An 18,823-nucleotide genomic window follows, 5' to 3' on the forward strand; every position below is an offset into this window, starting at 1 on the left:
CGAGCGGGGGTTACTTTGAGGCTCGCAAGTGGAGAGGCTGAGGTCCTTTAGAACCCCCGGTGGAGATGTCAAATAATCAGTTGGTTCTATGATTTCAGGGCTCTGAGAGAAGTCAGGGCCTGGGGAGTACTTTGGGGTGTCAGCTGCATACGGGGAGGTTCATGTCACGGGTGAGGACGCGGCTGCCTGGGAGAAGGAAGAGGGCCAACCCTTGCAAAGTCCAGACTTTAATGGCGGCCAGGGCAAGGTGAGTCTGTAAGGACAGAAACCAGGAAGTCATGGCAGAGGGCGGGAAGGCCGGGAGGGCCAGGAGAGCGCAGGGAACGGGCGGCCGGGTCACATGTCGGTGAGGTTGGAGGATGGAAAGTTGTCCTGTGGGTCTGGGGGCCAGGGGAGCATTGAAGGCCATAGCCACAGCTATTTCAGTGCAAGGGTGGGGGCTGTGATCAGACGGGAGAGGCTTGGGGGTGAGTGGGAGAGAAGACCCACCCACTCTGGGTGGAAACTGAGCCGTGGGGCTTGAGTTTGGCTGGAGGTGCCTAGAGGTCAGGATTTTATTATATTTCATTAATGTGAGAGAGAAATGGGCATAGATCCATTTCAGCGGTAAGTGTCTGGTTAGCCGTGTAGGCCCTTGAACCCCTACTTTCTCTGCTTCTCTGTGCTCAGGGGAGCAGGACCTGGGCTGTGGACAGCGGCCTCTCTGTGTCCTGAGTTTTCGGAGTTCAGCTGACCTCAGTCCTTCATCCTTTTTAACCTTTCCCCCTGGGCCTCAGACCAGAGGTTTCTCTGGTCACGAGCTCCTAGGCTGATTGCTCATTCTTTCTCTTCTGCAGATGGACGAGATCAGAGGGAAAGACCGTGTGATTCTGGCCTTGGAGAAGGAACTCGGAGTACAGACTGGTCAGACCCAGAAGCTACTTCTTCAGAAGGAGGCTTTGGATGAGCAGCTGGTCCAGGTCAAGGAGGCTGAGCGGTACCACAGTAGTCCGAAGAGAGAGCTCCCGCCTGGCATAGGGGACATGGCAGAGCTCATGGGTGCCCAGGTATGGGGACCGGTGACTGGCGCAAGCCCCGGGGCCTCGTAGCTGACCGTGAGTGGTCAGGAGCCCAGTGGAAAAGAGAGAGATGAGGAGTGTGGAGTAAGGGCACAGAGAGGGCCCCGTCTTGAAGTCAGAGTCCTGCACCATGAGCAGGAGCTTAGCCAGAAGGAAAGGGCTTGGGGGCAGCGGCTTGGTACTTAACATGCACAGAGGAGGCAGAAGCAGCGTGCCTTCACTCACTCACTCACTCATTCATTCATTCATTCATTCAATCACCGGATGCTTGAATGTCTGTCATGCGTGCTCTGGGCAGACAGCATATGAGGTGCTGGCATTTCAGCGGTCAGTGAGATCGGCCCAGTGTGCCTTGAGGAGTGTCCTCTCACGGCCATGACGAGCCTTAGTGAGAGAGGCCCAGTGGGCGGGGGCTGGAGTGTGAAGGTCTCCAGAGACCATGTGCAGCTGTTTCAGAACCGCCGGCGGGCTTGACCTCTTGTCACTTTGAGAGGAAGTCTTCCTGCAGGTCGCACACAGGGCCTGGGGTGTTGTCCGCGTGGCCTGCCTGCAGGGGCTCCCAAGGTGGCATCTGGCCTCAGGAGGAGGAGCTCGCGGTCACATCCCCTGAAGCCCCTGGGAGTGCGTGGAGTCCTTGAGGCATCTTCACAGTGCGTTCGTATCTTGACTTTCTTTTAGGATCAGCACATGGATGAGCGGGACGTGCGGCGATTCCAGCTAAAAATTGCTGAGCTGAACTCGGTGATTCGGAAGCTGGAAGACAGGAATACCCTCTTGGCAGACGAGAGGAATGAGCTGGTAATCAGCCCCGAGGGACAGACGGTGCCTTGCAGGGCACCCGGAAGCCACCCTGGGGCCGAAACCCCGCCTTGAGCGCGTAGTTAGTGCAGAACCCTTCTGGTTTCCTTTCCTTTCTTTCCCGTTAATTTCTGATCAAAAATCTAATGCACACGCAGTGAAGACACCTGTTCCGTCTGCAGAGATTTGCCCTGAGCAGCGTCAGAGCAGTGAGGAGCGTGCAGATGATGTTCACGGCGGTGCCGTTTTTGCTAGCAACCCACACTGACCCGAAACAAAACAAAACCCAGTTGTTCGATACTCAAGTCTTGGGCAGAGTCATTATGGAGCATTTGTGCAGTGAATTGTGTACAGTCGTTAGGACTGATGGCAGACATCACGTTTATTTGCCCACAGAAAATCAAATGACAAGCAGTTTACGAAACAAACGTGCATCGTCGTCCTGGCGGATATTGGAGGTTGTTTTAGGTGGTGCGGTGATGGGTCCCTTTTATTTTTTTGCATCTCTGTTTACTTTCCTTTGCATAAAAGTTCATGTATTTCTTTTTTTTTAAATTTTTAAATGTTTATTTTATTATTTTTGAGAAACAGAGAGAGACCGTGCGAGCAGGGGAGGGTCAGAGAGAGAGAGGGAGATACAGAATCTGAAACAGGCTCCAGGCTCTGAGCTGTCAGCACAGAGCCTGACTCGGGGCTCGAACCCATGAACCGTGAGATCATGACCTGAGCTGAAGTTGGACACTTAACCGACTGAGCCACCCAGGTGCCCAAAAGTTCACTGTGTTTCTAATTTTAAAGATAATGAACAGGGACTCTGGGTTAAAAAAAGAAATCCCTGGGGCACCCATTTCCTCTTTCTCTGCCCCTCCCCCACTTGTGCATCATGTTCTCTCAAAATAAATAAATAAACTTAAAAAAATAAATCTAGTAAAAAGAGTAGTTTCCTGAATATGTGTAAATTTGCTGGATAAACAGCTAAGTGGATTTTTATGACATGGGAGTCAGTACATAAGCTTTTTGACAGATGCCTTGTCATATTTCTGTTGATTCTAAATTTTATTCTGAAAGTCAGCGCATCTATATAGTATTTGAAAAACATGCGAGGTGAACAATGTTAATAAGTGTCACCTTTCGTAATTTTGACAGGATCGAAATAAATATATTTCCTTTGAGCAATTTAAAAATTTTTTTTCAAATGTTTTTATTTATTTATTTTGAGAGAGAGTGAAAGAGAGCAAAGGAGAGGCAGAGAGAGGGAGAGAGAGAGAATCCTCAGCAGGCTCTGTGCTATCAGTCCAGAGCCTGAAGAAGGGCTCAATCTTACAAACCATGAGATCATGACCTGAACTGAAATCAAGAGCCAGATGCTCAACTGTCTCAGCCACTGAGGCACTCTGTCCATCAAGTGTTTTTAAAGGCATATTTTTAAACGGCTTTAATCAGACTATGTGTCTAATATCAGATGTACGCTTTTCACTTAAATATTCATTAGCTGAAAAAAGTCCTTCATGCACTAGATAAAAGTTTACTGAGAAGATTAGAAAAAAAAAAGTATCTTGTGCAAAACAATTCAGAGCACCCTGAAGTGTTTAAAGCAAAAATCGAGCAGTGAGCCAGCACTTTGATCTTAAAGTCATGAAATAGCTACTATTAGCAGTTTGAGGTATTTCTTAACATGGTTTTAAAGCTGATGTAAACATATCGACACCCACCAAGAGACTTTTAGTTGTTACTTTGCTGTTACAAATGGGATATCTTTCCTTGTCTGCAACTTGCTTTCCCCCCATGATTCATCAGTTACGGTGCTGCCATCAGCGTGTGCAGACAGCTGCTCTCATTTGGGCCGTGCACGGCTCAGGCTCACGCCCCACTGTGTGGACGAACCATGGTTCATTCACCCATTCCTCTACTGGAGTCTCTGGGCTGCTCACGTTTCTTTGCTGTTATAAAATGCCCCCCAAATACATTTCTGTCTATATCCCTCAGACCTTTATTCCTGTGAGGATTTCCAGAAGTGGAGTGTGTGGGTCAAAGGTCTATTTTTTTTTCCATAAAGTTTATTAATTAATTTTGAGAGAGACAGAGACAGTGCAAGTGGGGAGGGGCAGACAGAGAGGGAGAGAGAGAATCCCAAGCAGGCTTGGCTCTGCCAACGCAGAGCCCGATGCGAGTCTCGAACCCACGAAACCATGAGATCATGATCTGAGCCCAAACCGAGAATTGGGTGCTTAACCGCCTGAGTCCCCTGGGTGCCCCTCAGAGGTCCATTTTATATTCGAGTGGATGCCACCAGACTGTTTGATCTTAACTTTACAGCCAGGTGACCAAAATCAGGGATCTGCAGTCAGTTTTGTGCTCGATTCTTGGCTCTAGCACTTTCTGCGTGGCCACGAGCATGGCGCCCCACCTCTTTGCCGTCGGTTTCTCTGTTTAGTGGGCATGGGGCCCCGCCTCGGGTTGTGGTGAGGGTTGAACCAGCCCAGCAGGGCTTACCACAGCATGTTCGAGAAGGCAGACCTGACCGCTGAGAGCTCCTGCTTCGAAGCCTTCAAGGGCTGGGGCAGGAGCCGAATATAGAGCTCTCCAGCCCCCTAAACCGGGCCTTGCCGTGTCCACCCTCTACACCCGGCACCCCACATTCTGGGTTCCCACTGCACTGAACAATCTATGTTCTCACCCACTCTGAACCTCTGGGCGCGTCGTTTCCCTGCTTGGAACGTCTGCCCGCACTTGACTCACCGTGTTCTTACCTCCTTTACGATCTTTGCCCTCTTCCTCTGTCCGTTGGACGGGCTCCCTCGTGTGCCATCCCTTTGGGGCCAGCCCCCAGCACACGGCCCAGGCTCTGTGGGCTCCCCCAACGCTGATCCCACGGGACAGACTGGAAGGACCCCTTAGTTGTAGACACCCAGGGAGTCCCTTCAGGTTGGATGTCCCGGCACAGAGGGGGGCCCAGGATTTTGTCCCAAGAAGGTGGAGCTTTCTGCGAGGTCGGGACTTGGGGAGGAGTGGTGGCCGGGAGCAGCGGGGTCGCTGGCCTGAACTTTATGCGTGTGACCTGTGGCCCCTGGGGGGTTATGCCCAGAGGTGAAGGAAGTGCAGACAGTAGGACATGGCACAGGTCAGGTGCCAGCAGGGGGCTGCGGGACAGGTCCGTGGGGCTCCCCTGTCACCTTACCCAAGGCCCCCTGAACCTCAGTTGGGATACCGTGTTTGGGACCCAGGTGTGTGTGGGATCTTCCTGGGGTCTGTACCATCCAGGAAATGTGGCCCCAGCGGAGGCAGCCCCGGTCCCCGGCTGGCCCCCTGCTGGCCCCCTCAGTTTGACGCCAGCAGTCCACTGGGTCTTAAAGCCAGTGGCCTCGTGTGTCTTTCTGATCATAGCTGAAACGCTCCCGAGAGACGGAGGTCCAGCTGAAGCCCCTTGTGGAGAAGAACAAGCGAATGAACAAGAAGAATGAGGATTTGCTGCAGAGCATCCAGAGGATGGAGGAGAAGATCAAGAACCTCACGAGGGAAAACGTGGAAATGGCGAGTCATGGGCCCCTGGCCACCAGCCCTGGGTTCGCGTCTCCGTCTGGGATTCCCCAGCCCCCGACCCTCGCAGCCCACATTCTCCACCCACCCCTGCCTCCTCCAGGAAGCTCTTGAGGGGTCCCAGCCCACACCCCTCCCTCCTGGTCCCGCGTCTTAAGGGCACGTGTGCCAAGGGCTCTGTGCCTCCAGGGAGAGGGCCAGGCAGTGCGTGCAGCTGGGTCTGCGCCTCAGCCCTGCCCTCTGCTGCCCCTGTGGCCTCAACACAGCTTCGTTCTCTCCGCGCCTCAGCTATCTTCATCTGTAAAATGGGGCTGCAGACATGAGAATTGCGGAGCTGCCCGGAGGATGGAGTGGTGGCATGGAAAGTCCCTATAGGATACTTAGCTCTTTGCAGATGCTTCGGGTGGGAAAACGCTGGCCACTCTCGCCCCAGGTGCTTTGCATAGGAAGTTTCGCATTCGCTCCCACAACAGCTCTTGGTCTTGGCTGTCAGGGCGGTGCCTTGTATTTGATGGCTCGTGGAAGAGGTTTGAGGGTCACTGTCCAAAGCAGTGTCAGTCGCCCCATTTCTAGCAAGAAGGCCGCGCTCTGCAAGCTGGGGTGGCCGCCTCCCTGCGCCCCTGCAGGCACAGGTGTGAGGGGGCGTCATCGCCGGGGCACCACCTCCTCCCGCCACCCCGCTCAGCCCGTTCTCGCAGCCTTGGGCTTGCTTCTGGTTTGCATACCCCCTCCTCCTGCTTGGGGACTGCGTGGCTGTCATCCCTCGTGCCCCGCGTCCCCAAGCTCCCCGCTGGGTGCTCCTGCTGTGGCAAAGCTGCTGGCTGAGGGCCCTGCGGTGCGCTCTCCCTCTGGCTGCAGAAAGAGAAGCTGTCGGCGCAGGCGTCCCTGAAGCGGCACACTTCCTTGAACGACCTGAGCCTGACGCGGGATGAGCAGGAGATTGAGTTCCTGCGGCTGCAGGTTCTGGAGCAGCAGCACGTCATCGACGACCTCTCCCTGGTATGTTTGTGCTTGGTGGCCTCGTGCCCGGCTGTCAGGAGCGCCGTCGCTGCTGCCTCACTGAGGTCCCCGCACCGGCTGCGCTGCTTTAGTTCAGCCAGCAAGCAGCCTCGACATCGTGTAAAAGACATCGCAGGTGCCTGGATGCGGTTTCCATGGCTACTCTTTCTCTCAACCCTTCTCCCTGGTTTGTTGTTGCTAAGCAGCAGCATCCGTTTTAAGAAGTCTTCTGGCTTTGACCCAGTGGGCACGATTTGTTCCTGAGAAGTCTGTTTTTGTTTGTTTGTTTTATTTAGCTTAGTTATTGCAGACCATGAACTTGAACGCCTGAACCTTGTAATCAGGCTAGAATTTGAAGGGCTCGCTGAGACTCTGTACATGTGCAAGATTAAGGGGAGATGAGTATGTCTTAGTAGGCGGAGCGTTATATCCAGAGAATCCTTTTCCTGTCCGTGAAAGCTTCGGCACGAGTGAGAGAGCATCCGTTGTTAGCTTTAGTTGGACCCTAGAAGCAGCGTGTGTTCTTAATGCCCAAGAGGGAATGCGATGGCTCCATTCACGGGTCTTCAAAGAGTAGAAGAGCCAGTGATCAAAATTCTAGAAACAGCTTTGACTGTAAATGTCAAGTTCACTTTGCTGGCCTATCTTCCACTCTCTTGAACTCCCTCCCTCCTTCCTTCCGCCCACCAGTCCGTTCTCCCTCCCGTCCCTCTGTCCATCTTTGCATCCATCCATGCTCCCATCTTCCCATCCTCCCTGCCTCCTTCCATCCCTTCTTCCTTCTGTCTGTCCATCCATCTGTCCATCCATCCATCTGTCCATTCATCCATCCTCCCCTCCTTTCTCCCATACCTTCTTCCTTCCATCTGTCTGTCCATGCATCCACCCTTCCTTCCGTCTGTCCAACTGTCCATCCTCTCCTTCCTTCCTTCCTTCTACCCATCTATCCATCCATCCATCCACCATCTCATCTTTCTTCATTACACAAAAACTTGGTACAACATAAGATGAAAACATGCCTTCAAAAAATGATGATAAAGTTGAAAGAGGAGTAATAACCAATAAGCCTAGGGACAAAAATAAAGGCAGCTTCATCCATTGAGACGAGGAGGGGTGATGGGTAGGCCTTAAGGGCTGTAGCCAAACACCAGATTCGTCTCCGGGATTCCCAGCCGCCAAGGGGAAAGCAGGGCTACGTTAGAAGGGAGAGACATGCTGGTGCTGCCCGGAGAGGAAGGCTGCCACTCCCTCCCCTGCTCTCCAGATGTCATTCCTACGACATGGCCACCTGGCAGCCACAGGCTCTTGTTACTTTCTCAGGGCCACACTGCGTGCATGTTCTAGCCCCGAATAGCAGAGGAAGACCCTGAGAGTCAGAGAGGTAAAATGCGTCACTTGGTTCGGAGGAGGCCCATGCGGATTTGGACCCAGCTCTGTCTGCGCTCAAAGCCGCAAGCTACTTCGCCCTGGGCTGCGGTCCTTACGGCGTCCGTCTCACAGCGCAGACAGGCTGGGGCTTTCGGGATCGACAAAGTTGGGTATTTCTTTTCTCAAGGGACATTTTACCACATCCTGTCAAGGACTTGGGTAACCGGGGTGGCTCTGTAGCGTGCGGTTCTGGGAAGCAGCCGTCACGCGCGTGCTCAGATCTCGGACGGCCCCATGCCTGGTGCCGCGGGTAGATGCAGCTTGAGAGCCGGTGGGGTTGGCTGGTGTGATGTGAGGCCGGTTGATCATGCCAACCCTGGTGTCTCCTTGTAGGAGAGGGAACGGCTCTTGCGCTCCAAACGGCATCGCGGGAAAAGTCTGAAGCCGCCCAAGGTGAGTCTGCAGGGGTGTGGCTGCCCTGCCGTGTCCTGCACGGGCCCAGGGAAGGGGAAACGCGAGCGATCCGCGAGGGGCCCCGAGGGCAGGGACACTCACATGTCTGCACATTGGGTGGTGGAAGGGCTGTTATTGCGTCCCTCGGAGCACCGGTTATGGCCGTGGTCCCGTGATTATAATTTATTCATGGAAAACTCACCGATGAATTCTGTCTACAGGCCTCAGGCGCTGTTTGTCCCAAATTAAAAGCATAAATACTTAGACCTTTTGAAGGATTTAAATCATGCTCAGGCTTGGTTTATAACATCTTACATCCCATTCTGAAAAGTCAGGAGCTTTGGGCACCTTTTTTTTTTTTTTTTTTTAATAACGCAGACCCGTGTTCTTTTCGGGAAGATGTGGTTTTATAAAGATAATGCCCAGGTGTCCTGGCAGCACAGGCCTGAGAGAATTCAGTAGCCCCAGGGACCAAGCTAGAATAAATAGAGCGAATTGGGGCAGGTGTAAAAAAAAAAAAGAGTTTGCATTTAAACCTGTGAACGTTTTTGCACTGACACAGAGACGTGGGTCGATTGAACTAGACGCCCCTCCTGGTTTATCTTTCAGTAGAGATTTGGGTGTAGAGGATTCTGTTCTCTGGAGAAAATGGCAGTGTGGGCGTGCAACGGAACAGCCACAGTGTGTGCCTCTGGTGTCAGGGTGGCAGCTGGCAGTGGTGGGGCCTGGGGGCACCAGCAGGTGGTGCTACATAGTCCAGCTGTTGGAGGGAAGGGGGGATCCTTGTGCATTCGCTTCCTGGGGCTGCAGACCCCAAACCCGGTGGCCTGGAACAATAGAAGCATCTTGTCTCACAGTTTTGGAGCCTGGAGGTCCTGAATAAAGGTGCCGGCAGCTCTGTGCCCTCTCCGAGGCCGGCAGGGGAGTCTTTCCTAGGCTCTTTTAGCTTCTGGTGATTTCCCGTCATTCTTTAGCTTTCCTTGTCTTGCAGCTGCGTGACTCCAACCTCTGCTTTGGTCATCAGAGGCCATTCGTCCAGGGTGTCACCGTCTTCCTATAAGGACGAGGGTCCTATGGGGTCAGGGGTCTCCCCTCTTCTGCTGTGACTCTCATGTTAACCAAGTGCTGCTGCGTGACCTTGCTGGAGTCCCAGGGGTGGGGCTTCAACATGTCATTCTGGGCAGAGGAGGGGGAGACCCAATTCACCCCAAACACCGTATTTTATATAAAACCTAAAGGCTTTAATCTAGTTACTGCTGAAAGGGGACTTTGCAATGTAAGTTTACTCTGCAGGTGACCCTAAGGCAGGGATTATCTGTGTGGCCCCAGTGTCCTCACAGGAGCCTTTCCAGGCTGGAGGAAGGCAGAAAAGGAAGGCGGAGGGACGCAGTAGCAGGGGAGGACGTCAGAGAGATTCAGAGCCTGGGAAGAACTCGGGGTGCAGGGGGGCCAGGGAGGCTCCCGGGAACAAAGGAAAGGGCAGCAACAGTCCTTGGAGGGTCTGGGCTCTGCAAACAATCCGCGTGAACTTGGAAGCAGACCGCTCCCGGAAGCTCCCGGAAGCCCTCTGGAAGCGACGACAAACAGCTTGATTGTGGCCATAAATCAGGGTGAGAGCGAAACACAGAACCAATATAGGGAACCAGGACCCCTGACCTACAGGACTGAGACAATACATTCTGTTGTTTCAAGTCGTAAAGCTTGTAGTAATTTGTTATGGCAGCAACGGAAATGAATGACGCGATCTGTATTCAGCAACTCTTCCTCCCTCGTGGAGTCGGGGAAGCGCTTGGCCAAGGTCAAGGAGAGCTGTAGTGTTTTTCCTTCGTATAGTTAGGGATACGCTTCATCCTTCTTGATCATGCCAGGTCATTCCTGTTTAGCCATCTGCCTTTATGAAGAAATACTCTGACGAATATTCTTCAATGAATCTTTTATGTAAGTTTTTCTATAATATAGACCCATAGGGAAAGGGTAAGGAATCAAATGATGTACATATTTTAAACTCAGCTAGATAATATCAAACATGTCTAAAAATTTCCTACTCATTTTTAGTCTCACTAGCCATCAGTGCAACGACCTCTTTCTCTCTACCTCGCCAAGAAGGGGGACTATTAATGTTAAATACGTTGTGAATAATTTCTCCCTGATATTCTTTTATCATCTTATTCTGTGTCCATTTGTTCATAAAAGATTATTTTATGAAGTTGAAAAAAATATCTAAAGATTTTAAATGTTGGCGCGAATGTTGATAGAACACTTTATGGCCCAAATGAAATATACTGTGGGCTGAGTTTGGACACTTGGCTGAGTGGTCACGTACACCATGTTATTTAATGCTTATCGTAACCCCGTGTGGTTGGCGTTGTGTTTTTCATCTGACAGTTACAGGAAGCATGTAGGTATAGGGTATAGAAATAGCTCAAAGAGACAACATGAACTGGCAAGGGGGAGGTTCAAATTCAAGTCTGAACTCCAAGGCCCATGCTTGCACCATTAAGTAGAGTTGGGCAAGGTACATGTCTATACGTACTGACATCAGAAACTCAGAAAGGAAAGTCGCTTGGCACAACATGTTTATTTTATTTTTTATTAAAAAAATTTTTTTAACGTTTATTCAGTTTTGAGAGACAGAGAGAGACAGAGAAATGAGCAGGGGAGGGGCAGAGAGAGAGGGAGACATAGAACCCGAAGCAGGCTCCAGGCTCCGAGCTGTCAGCACAGAGCCTGACTTGGGGCTCAAACTCACAGTCTGTGAGATCACAACCTGAGCCGAAGTCAGATGCTTAATGGACTGAGCCGCTCAGGCACCCCACAAGTCATTTATTTTTAAATATTCACTTTTGTTGTGGAAGCAGTATGACAGCACCACAGATGATCTGAGAAATAAGCAAAGCGTCACCCTGCGGGCCTCCCCGGCAATCTATGCTGGCATTTTAAAGCACCCCCTCCCCCACCCCCAACCCGTGATCTGCCTCATCTTTTTCTTTCTTAATTATGTGACGATAACTGTAGAATACACTTCTGCTCCCTGGTGTTTTACTTAATGTTCTATTATATAGCATCTACCTGTGTCATGACCCGTCATCATAAATACAAATTTTTATGGTTATGTAATCCGTTGAGGAGCTGGGCCATAAATCTGTTTACCGTTCCGTGTCGGGGATGTTTGCTTTCAGCTCTTGGCAGCTCTACATACTGCCCCAGAGTGTGTGTGGCTATGTAGGCAGCTCTCCCTGGGCCAGTTGGTGTTGTATTCCCCAAGTGCGGACTGTGGCTTTAAGTGACGGGACTTTCTGCTTCTGTAAATGCCACCCCAGTGGCCTCCTTCTCTCCAGGGAGCTGTGTCTAGGGCCTGGCTTGTTCCCATGGACAGATTCCCAGAAGCTGACCTGTGGATCGGGGTTGTGAAGGTTTTGGTGGGGAGCACGCAGCCCCCTGTGCTGTATGGAAGACACGCACCATTTTGCACAGTTGACAGTCACATGCACGAATGCCATTTTCACCACAGGGTATGTTGAAACAGCAGTGGTCTAAAGGCGTTCAGTCTGATTGAAGAATTGGACATACTGTCACATTATACACCCCATAAAGCTTCTAAAGCAGGGGACGCCTGGGTGGCTCAGTCAGTTGAGCGTCCGACTTCGGCTCTGGTCATGATCTCACGTTCATGAGTTCAAGCCCTGCTTCGGGCTCTGTGTTGACCGCTCAGAGCGTGGAGCCTGCTTCAGATTCTGTGTCTCCCTCTCTCTCTGCTCCTCGCCTGCTCACACTCTGTCTGTCTCTCTCAAAAATAAATAAATGTTTAAAAAATTCTATAGCCTGTAGCCGTGTGAAGGTCAGGTCCAGCTCCTGGCTCTGTGGCATTGACCTTGGGGAGCCTGTTTCCTGGTTCTTACCATGATCATCACATCCAGAAGATTATACAGAGCATCTGGCTCTGTGCCTGGTGTGTCATCAGGGATCCACAAGTTAGATTATGATTTCTCCTTCTCCCTTTCTCTTAAGTCAATAGCTTCCCTTTAGAGGGCCTGTCACATGCAAATTCCCAGGTCCTGCCCTTGATTTCCCTGGTTCTACTTTGTGGCCTCTTTTTACAAAAGAGTGACCATCTCAGGTAACAGTGAGGGGAGCTCTTGATGCTCTTTATTATTTTTTGAAATGTTTATGGGGGAGGGGCGGAGAGAGAGAGAATCCCAAGCAGGCTCCATGCTCAGCACAGAGCCCGATTCAGAGCTTCATCTCATGACTGTGCATCATGACCTGAACCAAGACCAAGAGTCAGACACTTCACCGACTGAGCTGCCTAGGCGCCCCCAAGCCTGTAGACAGTAGCCATGCTTTGCAAGAGGCTGGGAAGCTTGCTGAGAAATATCAAAGCGCCGTGGGAAGAATCGCCCTTCTGAGGGCCCAGGCGTGAGTACACGGTCCCCTGGTCCCTGTACGGACCCTGGGACTGCTGTTACCAGGAAGCAGCTAATGCCTGAGCAGTGGGTCACTCGTGGTCAGTGGCTCCCATATCCATTCTCATTGGACACTTAGGGCCTAGCCAAGGTTGACCTCTTGACCCCCAAGGCCAAGCCTGCTGCTTCGTGGTCGGAAGGACGGGGTGCCGGCTGCTGCCCTTGAACAGAAGCCGGCGTGCACTACCTTCTGTGGCTGGGACGCCTGGACGTTTGTCATCATGTGCCACGCGTTCCATTTCTAAGTACCCAGAGGAATCTCATTTCCCCTGTATTGTCATTTCCATCGACTTTGCTCCTGGGCCGTCCTCCCCCACAGCTCTGGCACCAGCGGGCCTCTGAGCGAGGTGGGGCTGGGCCGCATGTGCCTCGTTTATGGGGCTGCCTGCGGCCCCCGCACAGCACCCCCTCCCCCTCCCCCCAGGGGCTCCGTCACTCAGACTAAGTGACTGTTAGTCATTTCAGGCCTCCTGCCTGTCCGGCTCCCCACCGTTGGCTGGCGCTCAGCTGCAGGCTTTTGCTGCCTGTGTCATTCCCTGTAGGGGACGAGGGCTTGCTCCCTTCGGGCTGGGGAGAGACCCTGTCGCCTGTCCCCTCCTCCACCGCCCGGCTGAGCCTTACATCAGAAGCACAAGGGGCCCCCGGGCGCTGTTCGGTGTTGCCCGCTGGGTTTGTGGGGCCCTTTGATAATAGGACTCTGGATTTGATTCCTGGGGGAAGAGCATGGGGACAATTGTGCAGACACAAGAGCCTGTGGCCCGGGCCGCACCCGGGTCGCTGAGCAGCCCGGCCGTGCACTCCGCCCGCATGTCCTGACCTGGGGCAGCACTGCATGTGGCTGGGCAGCAGGAGGAGGAGGGGGCTGCCCGGGACCCGTCATCCGGCAGAGCAATGACCAAGGGACGTCGAGGCCACACCTGAAGACTCTGGAATAGACAGAAAGTCAGGAAACCCCAACACTGGGAGTGAGGGCTCCGGAGAAGAGCTGGCTGGGGGTCTGGCGCACACCCCTGGGCCCCCTGCCTGGTGTGAGGAGGCGCCCTCTAGCCAGTGTGTGTGGGGGGGCTTGAAGCAGAGGCTCTCTGATCCCAGACCCGTCCTGACCGGCCTCTGCTTTCCCATCGCTGCACGGTCCCTTCGGGCCCTGATCCGCTTGTCCTGGGGTCACGGCAGCACTTTCCTGACTGTCCCCCCTGCTTCCGGCAGGTTCCTCCCTCCACAGCTCCCAGAATCCTCTTGTTGAGGCACAGGTCTGGCCCTGCCACCTTCTTCCTAAGAACCCCACGCTGGCTCCCCCTTTCCTGGTCTGTGATGTTGGGGCTCCTTGGCTGGCGCTCAAGGCCTTTGGGACCCGGCCCTGCTCACCTCCTGCTGTATCCCATCATCACACCCTGCTCCAGTCCCTTGGACTTGCTGTGTGGCCTCATCTCCAGGCCCCAGCTTGGGCCGGCGCCATCGCCTCCTCTGCTCGCCGCCTCCTGCCCCTTCCTCCCTCCCCCCGTGAGCCTTCACCGTCACAGGGGCAGGCCCTTTCTCTGGGCTCCCTCAGCCTCTGCTCCTTCTGGCCCGGCACGTGGCCCGTCTCCCCATCTTCTTCTGAGGCTCAGTGCTCGGAGGGCTCAGGGTGCTGGGCTTGAATGGGGTCGAGGTCTCCACGGACAGCAGGCACTGGGGCCACACGGTCTGTCCGGCAACCTGGGGGGCAGGCCTGCCTTTGTGGCTTGTGCCCGGGCTCCTCAGTCTGGCTCCCCGGGTCAGGTGCTGGGGTGAGGCAGAGGCGGTGCTCATCAGGCATCCTGTCCCGTCTGAAGTGGCCCGGGGCCTGCGGGCGAGCTCAGGGCTGACGCAGCTCTCAGCCCCTCCCTCCCCCCTCCCCTCTTGCCTTCAACCCGGGCTCAGCAGAATGTCAGGTGACGGGGCACAGAGGGGTATCTCCACTCCTGAGGAGCTTGGGCCGAGGTGATGGTCTTGCCAGGTCCAGGAGCCAGCAGGACGGGATACCTCTCAGGGTTTCACGGAGCCAGGAATGCATTTGCCAGGCGAAGGCAGTCTCTGTGTTTTCCTGAGGGCCCAGGTGCGGGGCAGCCTGGGGAGACATTGGCTTTAGGCTTTCCCTGACCCAACAGTTTGCAGATAGCTTGATTTCTAGGATTATCTCCCCCTCTTCTATCAGCCAAGATTCTTTTCATTGGGAGTGTCAAAGACTCAAAGTCGTTGGAGAAAGGAAAAGGGAGTTGTATCACTGCTAAGTCTAGAGGGGGCTGGTTTCAGGCACGGCTGGATCCAGATGCTTACACAATATGGCCGGGAACCCGTGTCTCCACCTTTCTCCTCTGCTCTCCTCTGGGCTGGGCTCTTTCTCAGGGGGGCTGTCCCCATGTGATCACCTAATTGGCGTCAGCAGCTTTAAGCTGGTGTTACACCCACCGAGCATTTTCTATAGTAGGAGGGGCATCTCTGCTGAATGGGTCTAACGAGCCCAAGGGTGGGAGCTCGGTGGCTCAGTTTGGTCACAGGCTTGTTCCCAAACCAGGCACAGCAGCTCTGCATGGGGGGCACCTCATTTGGAATCTCAAGCGAAAGACGTAATGGGCACTAAGGTGTGGTTGCAGGGCTCTTATCACAGATACTTTGAAAGGAGCAGAGCATCAAGCATTATTAAAATTGAAACATATATATGAACTTGATTGTCTGTATTTTTGTCCTGAGGTTGTCCTTCGCCTCTTAGTGTTGCTTGAATATCTTTCAAAGTACAGAGGTTTTACTTTTTCATGGTGTTATCTGTCCATTTTTTTTCAACATGTGGGTTTGCACCTATGATAGTTTGCGGAGAGAAGCGCGCCCAAGAAATGTGGGCTCCCGGGCGGCCCTGCAGGCGGGGGCACCGAGCCTGGGCCCCTGTAGCCTCCCCTGTGGCTCACGGTTTCATCAGTCTGTATAAACGGCCAAACAAATGCTGAAGGACGGATTGCCGAGAAGCCCGTGCATTTAGCTGGTCCAGGGTGCGTGGGGGTGGGGTAGGTGGGGATGGACAGACAAATTGTCCGAGCCCATGAGGCGGGAGGCGCCTCCTCGGTTTTTGGCTCTGCTCAGGGAGAAGGCTCTCTCGGAGTCACGGTTGCTAGTGTGCCGCTCCCAGGGGGCCTCGTGATCACCAGGGCCCCTTGGGCACTGACGACCGGGCGGCTCCAGGAGGGAGTCCCCTGGAGGTTAACTCAGCGCGGAAGCCGTCCTGTGTGACGACTAGTGTGCCAGCCCCGCCCCACCCCCGCCCCTATCTGCCCTCGGACTGCCAGCCTTGCCCACAAAGCCGATCTTGGAGCTCCGAGGCTGACAAAGGTGCAGGAAGCCGCGGGCACAGTGGGCTCGGCGTGCTGGAGGGCAGGAGAACATTCTGGGAGAGACGCAGTGCTTTCCGTGAGGGCTGGAGAGAGGCCTGCCGGCAGGCGCCAGTGAGGCCACTTTGGGTGCACGGCTCCGTCTCCCCGCCCGGCGATGGAGTACATTCTCTTCGTGCTGTACTTCTCCTTCTTTCTCTGTCTCTGTGCCCTGGTGTGTCTGTACTTTTCCGGCTGCCAGGAGATGACCTACAAGCATGAAGGTAAGCGGCTGGCTCTGGGCGGCCGCGGTTCGGAGAGCGGACGCGGCCAAGGCTGGGAAGTCCCCTCCGAGCGAGCTGGGGGTTGGTTGCTCCAAGTGTTGCAGGGAGACGGGCGACAGGGGCTGGGAGGCTGGAGGCAGCGGAGGCTTGTTTATTTTGGAGACCCTACACACCGCCTCCCCCGGTGCCGTTTGATCCGCAGAGAATGAGCACCTCTCTGCGTTCAGGGTGTAAACGGACTTGAGACGTTTATTTCTTACTTTGGCCCAAGCTGCATTTAAAAAAATTTGGATTAGTTTGTATTTTATTTTTATTTGTTTCATGTTATTTATTTTTGAGAGAGAGAGAGAGAGCATGCTCAAGCAGGGAGGGGCAGAGAGAGGGAGACACAGGATCTGCAGCAGGCTCCAGGGTGTCAGCACAGAGCCCGACACGGGGCTTGAACTCACGAACCGTGAGATTGTGACCTGAGCCCAAGGTGGACGCTTAACCGACTGAGTCACCCAGGCTCCCCTGGGTTAGTTTGTAAAGAGGAGTCGGGAAGGCGTGCTGCCCTGAGCAGAGACTGGGTTTACACTCCTGAACTATCAGTTCCTGGGAAATAAATTCCCGGGGGGGGGGGATCTGAGAAAGGTGGAGGCTCTGAAAACTGGAAGATGTCCCCAGTGCTTGACCCTTTAAGAAAGAGGACACCATGTTTTCTCAGTGATTCTGTCATTCCTCAGAGGCAGGTGCTATTATTTCACACAGATTTTGAAAATGCCGCCTAAGGCACTGGTTGCCTTGTCCTTAAAGAAATCAGCCCCCAGATTTTCTCTTCAGGCATTCAAATGTCCTTTTCTTTCTTGCATTTATTAAAGCCTGAATATATGTAGTACATCTTGGCTTCCCACATAGCACAACAGCTTTTAAGAACCCAGTTCTTGGAGGAAACTAGGTTAACTAGGTTAACTAGGGTTAACAAACTAAACCATCTCCTATGTTATAGGAGATTGTGGGGAGGGGGTCGTGGGCCACTTGCTGGGGGAGCGTGTGCCCCATCTGCAGATTCGCCTCCTGCTGTGAGAGGGTCAGAACGTGAGTGCTCCCTCCCAGCCCTCCCCCTACCAAAGCTGTGTTCTGCCTTCCTCACCGCTGCGTGACTCCCTGGAATCTGTGTCTCCGGGGCCCCACCTGGTTCTGGGGTTAGAGTGATGACAAAGGCAGCACTCCTGTGAATGTCCTGGGGCAGGACTCGGTCACGGGGTGCCCAACTCACCGTCCTGCAAGGTTTCAAGGTCCCCCCGGGCAACGAACGCCGAGTCCTCAGCCCCCAGAACGGTCCATGATGCTGACCATGGGGGCTGTGTCCTGATGGTTTGGCCCCTGCGGTGGGATGGTTCCTGGGCACTCCGTCAGCGTGCGTCACTGCTCCACACGCAGACCTGTCCCCAGAGGCCTCGCAATTAGCGGTGTTTACAAGAAACAGGGTTGGGTGAGTGGCGGCCCGGAAAAACAAGGAGCCGGGAGCTCGGGAGGTGAGCTGCGTGCGTGCAGAGGACCTTTGAGTGCCACAAACCACCATCAGGATGTCATGGCCACCGCTCCCCGGAAATCATCTGGAGAGTTTTCGATACCTGGATTCAAGGGAGGTTTCTCACCTGGAGAGGAGATCGGAGGACATGATTGTCTGCAACCTCTACTTGGAGAGAAGAAATCACACAAAGTAGACAGAGCCTAATAGGTCCCCGGAGTCCTACCTGCTAGACTCACCCGGGGTGTGCAGCCAGGCAGTGGTCCAGCCAGTGCCAGCTGCGTGAACGAGGGCCAGGGCTGTCTCATGCGAGCCCCAAACTGTCAGCAAACGAGTTGGTGTAGCTGTGAGTTCGTTAACAAAGACATGTTCACGAATACGCATTTAACAACCAGTATTTACAGAGTGTTCCAGGCTCTGGGCCACACTGGGGAATAAGTCTGTCCAAAACTCTGCTCTCACGGAGCAAAGCCCCTGTCCTCATGGGTACCTCCAGCAACACCCGCAAGAAACCTAGCTGTACAAGATGGCAGAGCAGTGCACCATCTGCCTCTCCCTTCCTGATGGCTGAATTCTTTCTTTTTCTTTTATTTTTTTATTAAATATTTTTTAATGTCTATTTCTTTTTGAGAGACAGAGCATGAACAGGGGAGGGGCAGAGAGAGAGGGAGACACTGAATCAGAAGCAGCTCCAGGCTCTGAGCTGTTAGCAAGGAGCCCGATGTGGGGCTTGAACCCATGAACGGTGTGATCATGACCTGAGCCGAAGACAAAAGCTAAAATGACTGAGCCACCCAGGCGCCCCTTAATTATGTTATGAATTATGGTACCGGCCACATTTTTCTTAACATGTGGGCACACGGGATTACAGACATATGCCCGCTTAAGCAAGCAGGTCAGGAGGGTCCCTCAGCATGTGGGGTGTGCCCCAATCCCTCTGTGGGGTGAGGGATGGGTTGGGGGTTCTGGGAAAAGCCAGGTGCCAGGGGCTTGGCCCTGGATTTAGTTATGGTTCTGTCTTCATGGCCATGAA

The 18,823-nt window shown here is 53.6% G+C and overlaps 1 protein-coding gene across 2 annotated transcripts in view; it reads left to right on the forward strand.

The window, feature by feature from the left end:
• Nucleotides 1-18,823, forward strand: part of JAKMIP1 (janus kinase and microtubule interacting protein 1) — a 127,560-nt gene that overhangs the window by 73,103 nt on the left and 35,634 nt on the right. For both annotated transcript variants that reach the window (XM_039232028.1, XM_039232029.1), the window contains 5 exons: nucleotides 837-1,046; nucleotides 1,737-1,856; nucleotides 5,241-5,387; nucleotides 6,252-6,392; nucleotides 8,154-8,213. In XM_039232028.1, the coding sequence (XP_039087959.1) occupies nucleotides 837-1,046; nucleotides 1,737-1,856; nucleotides 5,241-5,387; nucleotides 6,252-6,392; nucleotides 8,154-8,213 (678 nt within the window). The remainder of the gene's footprint in view (nucleotides 1-836; nucleotides 1,047-1,736; nucleotides 1,857-5,240; nucleotides 5,388-6,251; nucleotides 6,393-8,153; nucleotides 8,214-18,823) is intronic.

This window comes from Hyaena hyaena, unplaced genomic scaffold, assembly GCF_003009895.1.
Source record: "Hyaena hyaena isolate Hyena2069 unplaced genomic scaffold, ASM300989v1 scaffold_63, whole genome shotgun sequence".
Taxonomy (NCBI): domain Eukaryota; kingdom Metazoa; phylum Chordata; class Mammalia; order Carnivora; family Hyaenidae; genus Hyaena; species Hyaena hyaena.